This window comes from Mustela putorius, unplaced genomic scaffold (genome assembly GCF_011764305.1).
Source record: "Mustela putorius furo isolate JIRA1106 unplaced genomic scaffold, ASM1176430v1.1 tig00003834_pilon_pilon_pilon, whole genome shotgun sequence".
NCBI lineage: Eukaryota > Metazoa > Chordata > Mammalia > Carnivora > Mustelidae > Mustela > Mustela putorius.
In genome coordinates, this window is record NW_025421987.1 from 98,748,831 (window position 1) to 98,754,830 (window position 6,000).

Consider the following 6,000-nt stretch of genomic DNA (forward strand, 5'->3'; position numbering starts at 1 on the left):
TTGAGGACCACCAGATAAAACTGGGTGTTCTCAAAGTTGCATAGAGTGATTGTACCTAAAGAGTAGACGTGGGGGAGGCTGGAAACCTCCTGGAAAGCTGTGGCAGTAGACCAGACAAATTGACAAGCCTTTGGCAATAAAGGTGAAAAAGGAGAAACAAACAGAAAATTTTTCAATAGGCTTGGTGACTTAACAGAAAATGAAAGAGAGAAATCAAAGATGACTCCAAGTTCTTCGATTTGATCAGTTTAAGTCACACTGAGCAACATCTCAAATGAAAAAGTTCGTGGTCAAGTTCCAAGTCTTGATAACAGTACTGATAATGGAAGAGTGGGATAAAAAGGAAAGAAAGTATGCCTGTTCTCAGTAGTCCTCTTTAGATCCTCACGCAAGAAGTTAGTGTAGCTGCCTCTTCATAGTCTCAGAAGGGTCAGTCTGGCTCCAAATCCCAGCCCCTTCACAAAGCCGTTTCAGATGTTCCAGAGTGTGAAAAACAGAGTAGTGGAGTATCCCCCAGCCTCTTGACAGAGTGAACTTAGTGTCTCCTTGATAAAAATTGGGTGTAAGATGGGAAAGAATTGTCCTCAAGCATTTTGTAACTGTTCTGTCCTCTCTTGGATTGGTGTAGGTAATGTACAAACGTCACAATGGATTTGGTATTTGTGATGAAAATACCGAAGATGAAAGAATCTGGTTCTGTGACCAAGTTTAGAGATCCTAAGGGATAAAGAAACTCAAGAAGTACTTCGTACACATTCTTCCTTTATTGTCCCTTGGAGTTGAGTAAATCTTGCAAAAATCTTTTCTTTTCATTAATGACATTTATGTCAAGTGCCTTAAAATTCATAAAAGCTGCCTCAACACCTTGGAAAGGAGGGCAGAATTGCAACGCCCAGTTAGATAGAAAGGGCATGTGGCCAAGACACAATTTACCAAGTATGTACTCCTCACATTGTGGGGCGACCTCTTCAGCTAAGATTCCTTCATTCAATGAATAAGTGAAATGAAAGCTCTAATATTTGCCAGGTACTGTTCTGGGCTCTGAGAATACAACAGTAAATACGATCTTCTCTGCCCTCAAGGAGCTTACATTATAGTGGGACACAAGAAAAGGAACATGAGTGTTTAATACTGTGAAGGAAAAAAATGGGAAGAAGCCAAAGATGACGGAATTGACTTGTGTCCATTATTTAATTAAGAAGCCCCTTCTCAAAAACTATGTTTAGCAATCTAGAATTTAAGCATGTCACCAGATAAAGCTGGATTTGATTTGTGAGCTAACACTCTCTTAATCATGTTTTAGATCTGTTAACTCTCAGTTTCCTTCTGCTCAGAATTGCTTAAATTTGCCTTATATCTTGATGATGTAGTATACCACTTGTAGAGAACTGGGCACATTTTTTTTTTTTTTTTTAAAGCAGCTGGCCTGAACAGGACCTCCCTGAGAATTATCAGAGATGGTAAGAAGTTAGGGACTTCTTTTGCCTTTTTTTTTTAATTTATTTACTTATTTGACAGAGATCACAAGTAGGCAGAGAGGCAGGCAGAGAGAGAGAGAGGGAAGCAGGCTCCCCGCTGAGCAGAGAACCCGATGTGGGGCTTGATCCCAGGACCCTGGGATCATGACAGGAGCAGAAGGCAGAGGCTATAACCCATTGAGCCACCCAGGTGCCCTGATGTTAGGTATTTATAAAGGGCTTAAGTTGAGTTTTTGAAGGGACTTTAATAAAAGTCATCTATCTCATTGTACCCAAAGAAGGAATCCATTCTACAGTGATACCTGCAACTGGTAGGATCTCAAGTGCACCGTATGTATTCCTTTTGCCTGGACCACCCTTTCATTCCTCCGGACCTATTCTTACTCATTTTTCATACCCATGGTACTACTACTGTACTTTGTATATGTCTCTGTCGATGCATTTATCTGTTTCCATGTCAACCTCTCCCACCCTGTATGCTACTTGCTTTTTTACTTTTTTTAAGATTTTTATTTATTTGTCAGAGAGACCACACAAGCAGGGAGAGTGTCAGGCAGAGGGAGAAACAGGCTCCCTGCTGAGCAAGGAGCCCGACTCCGCACTTGATCCCAGAACCCCGAGACCATGACCTGAGCCGATGGCAGACACTCAACTGACTGAGCCACCCAGTTATTTGTTCATACTTGACACCTCTTATGGCATTTGGTGCCTATCATATAGTAGACAGTTCATAACAAGTGTTGGATTTTGCTAAGTCCCTGGCAAATGGTCATCTCGCCTTCACTTGATTTTCCATTGGTGTTGGTAAGTTCATGCAACAGTCTGTAGCTTTATTAGACATACCTAAGCTCCTGGCATTAGCTTCCCTGTATTTTTTTATTCTTTATTCCCATTGTTAACTTCTGAAGCAAAATCCACTTGTTTAGCAAATATCCACACACTACTGATATTGTGAAGAAGCCACAGATTTTTTTAATATTTGTGGGGGGGAGATATAGGGTGAAGCATTTATTTAATTCTGTCACCATTGCAGGGATAATTTATCCTACCAACCTACCTTACCAGTTTGTGGGAGGGATAAATGGAGGCAAAGCACTTTGAAAGCCAGGGCACTACATAAATCGGTGACATACAACACTGAAGGAGCTCTCACCGTCCTGCTTTCCTCGCTTGATGTCCTCCAGTTTGTCAGTGTCTTAAAACTTAAACCCAGCCATGAGCAGAGGAACTCCAGATGTGATGTTATCAAGCAGAATTGTTATCAAGTTATCAAGCGCCTAGTGAGAGGGACACCTGGGTGGCTCAGTTAGTTAAACATCTGCATTCAGCTCAGGTCATGATCCCAGGGTCCTGGGACTGAGTCCCGCATCTGGCTCCCGGGTCAGCTGATCAGCTGATAGTCTGCTTCTCCCTCTGCCTATTACTGACCCTGCTTGTGCGCGCTCTCTCTCTCTGACAAAAAAAAAAAAAAAAAAAAAAAAAAAAAAAAAAAATTACAGTTAGATTACCACTTCCTATGATTTTATTAACGTTTTGGCCATTATATTCCATTACAGATCATATTAGGGCTATAGTCCTTTCTAGATGGTATTCGCATTGTCATTCTTGGTGTTGAGTGGCATCATGTTAGGACAGCTCAGGGCAGCCCAGGTCCTTCCAGTCTGGTTAGAAATGAACCGTTCCTCAAAGCTCAGGTTCTGACCAAGCAAGTGGTCTCAGCTGCCCCAGAGGCAAAGTTCACACTTCATCACAAACTCACCTGTGAAGCCAGGTCTGCAAGAGGCTGCAAAGAAAGGTGAAAAGAGGCAGGCAGAACCAAGAGACTTAGGTTTAGGTTCTGCTACTGATTTTCTGTGTGAACCTTATTTTACAGTTATAAAATGTGAGGATTTGACTGAAAGTTCTTTGGTCACCTTATGATTTGACAACCCATTTAATAATTGCAGTCCAGCATTCTGACTAGGCATCTTTCAATTTCGACTACTGCTCAGGGTATTTAGAACTTTATATGAAGTAGACAGGTCATTTTTCCCTGCCAACAGAATGGTCTTGCCAATTCTAGAGAAGATTTATAGAAGGGAGGTCATTATTTGCCATCTATTGATTTTAAAAAGTTGCAATATTACTGGTATCTCTATTAATTCTTTCTCAGGACTAACTTTTGAACATCACCATTTCTATTAATATTCTCTACTCAGAAGTTTGAAGTACTCCTGGTATAAAAAAGATTGTGGATAATTTTTGCTTTATTTTTTACAGGACTTTTACAGGTAAAAGGGACCTTATGATTGATTCTCTAGTCCAATCTCATTTTTAGAATATGGAAACTAAAACCAAAAAATATTAAAAACACTTGCTCAAAACCACACCGCTAATTCTCTGAATAGATATGCTGATTTTTCAGCCTACTTTCTTTACTCTTTTGTCTCCCTGATAGCAGCTAACTCTTATGACCACTTGGGCCCTAGGGGTCCCAAATCTGCCACCAGAATCTAGCTGTGTGCCTTTCTTTCTCTACTAGTATAGTCTAATAAGGAATTTTCCTCTGGAATTTATAATGAGAATTAAATAAGATAAGTAAAAACTGCCTTGTGAATTGTGAACACTAAATAGAAGATAATATCACTATATATAATTGATCCACATACATGTGTATGTACTGTACTAGATACTCAAGGTTTTACCTTTGCTTTATGTAAGGCACACAATGTTTGGTTTTTATTTAATTTTATTTATTTGTCAGAGAGAGAGAGGAGTGAGAGCGAGCACAGGCAGTCAGAGTGGCAGGCAGAGGCAGAGGGGGAAGCAGGCTCCCTGCCGGGTAAGGAGCCGGATGTGGGACTCAATCCCAGGACGCTGGGATCATGACCTGAGCCGAAGGCAGTCGCTTAGCCAACTGAGCCACCCAGGTGTCCCTGGGTGGGCACACAATGTTTTTTAAAATCTGTTTAGCATGTGGCATAATACTAGTAAAACAATCCTCCCACCTGTCACTTGGCCAATTCCATCAAAAATCATGATTTAAACCTGTGTTTAGGGACACCTGGGTGGTTCAGTCGGTTAATCGTCTGCCTTCAGCTCAGGACATGATCTCAAGTCCCGCTCAGCAGGGCCCTGCTTCTCCCTCTCCCTCTGCCCTCTCCCACCCCCTCATGCTCACTTGCTCTCTCACCCACACTTTCTCTCACTCAAATAAATAAAATCTTTAGGGAAAAAAAAAAAAAAGCTTGTGTTTAAAGTAGATGGAGAAAATTCCATGAGTTTTTCTCCTATCGACACTGGCATTCACAGTGAGTTCTGACATTTCCAGGACCCCAGCACTATCATCTGCTCTGCCCAGAGGGTAAAAGTGTTCATTTCTCAATGGGCACTTCAAGAAGATACATAGAGGTATCACAAACTATATCCAGGGGGGACCTTTGGTCCCCTTTGGAGTTGTAGGCTTACACACTTGTTCAGATCTATAACAAGAAAGGTCCACTGCTCAGCAGGGAGCACACAGCCAAGGTACATATTTTTTTACCCTACCATCCTTTCCAGATTATTCTGCACTTGGCTGTGAGCTCTAGGCCCAGAATGGGGTAGGATACAAGAATCAAATATTTTCAAAGTCAGCAGCTCCAAAACAAGCAGAACAGACCCTCTTGGAGGGTAGTAGTTTGTTTGTGGTTTGGAGAGAAGAAAGGAGTAAAGGAAAAATAAGTTTTCAAAACCAGAACCTCAATGAATGGAGAGAAATTTTTTTTTTTTAGGTCAGTACCATCAGACTGGCTGTCTTAGGATAGGGAGATTGGTAGAAGATGAGACACAAACTAGAGCAAGTCAATAAATAAATATTTGAGTAAGTAGGTCTTCACTATTTACAGCAATGACCTATATGCCACCCCTCCATCCTTCCCCCACCACAAGGCTAATGATCTTTTTTTTTTTCACTAGACAACTGAGCCTCTGTCATCACCTCTCCACCTCCATCCCCAATGGATTAAAAATCCATCTGATCAGGGACGCCTGGGTGGCTCAGTTGGTTAAGCAGCTGCCTTCGGCTCAGGTCATGATCCCAGCGTCCTGGGATCGAGTCCCACATCGGGCTCCTTGCTCCACGGGGAGCCTGCTTCTCCCTCTGACTCTGCCTTCCACTCTGTCTGCCTGTGCTCGCTTTCGCTCGCGCTCTATCTCTGACAAATAAATAAATAAAATCTTAAAAAAAAAAAAATCCATCTGATCAGATTTCTGTAATAATGGATGACTAACATATAAAACAACTCCTTCAACCCCTAAGTTACCCAGAAAGAGTATGAGAGTATGAGAATTTAAATTGTAGTTTTGTATCTTTGGCCAAAGTTTGAGAAAAAGTCATGATAGATCATTGATGAGTATAAGACACTGAGGCAATAATATTTAAGTCTGTGGATAGGTTTATTTTAATAACGGTGCATTAGAAGAGCAAGAGCTCTGGATCACAAGTTAGTTGGTCAAGAGACTGTCTTCATATTCTATGGGACCTTCATTTACGATTTATCGT

General features: G+C 41.4%; 1 protein-coding gene across 1 annotated transcript in view; it reads left to right on the forward strand.

Moving 5' to 3' along the window:
* CCDC14 (coiled-coil domain containing 14) overlaps positions 1 to 768 on the forward strand; it is a 49,183-nt gene extending 48,415 nt beyond the window's left edge. Inside the window, exon 13 of the mRNA XM_045088816.1 lies at positions 629 to 768. Within this exon, the coding sequence (XP_044944751.1) occupies positions 629 to 632 (4 nt within the window). The 3' untranslated portion in view covers positions 633 to 768. The remainder of the gene's footprint in view (positions 1 to 628) is intronic.
* The last annotated feature ends 5,232 nt before the right edge of the window (positions 769 to 6,000 follow it).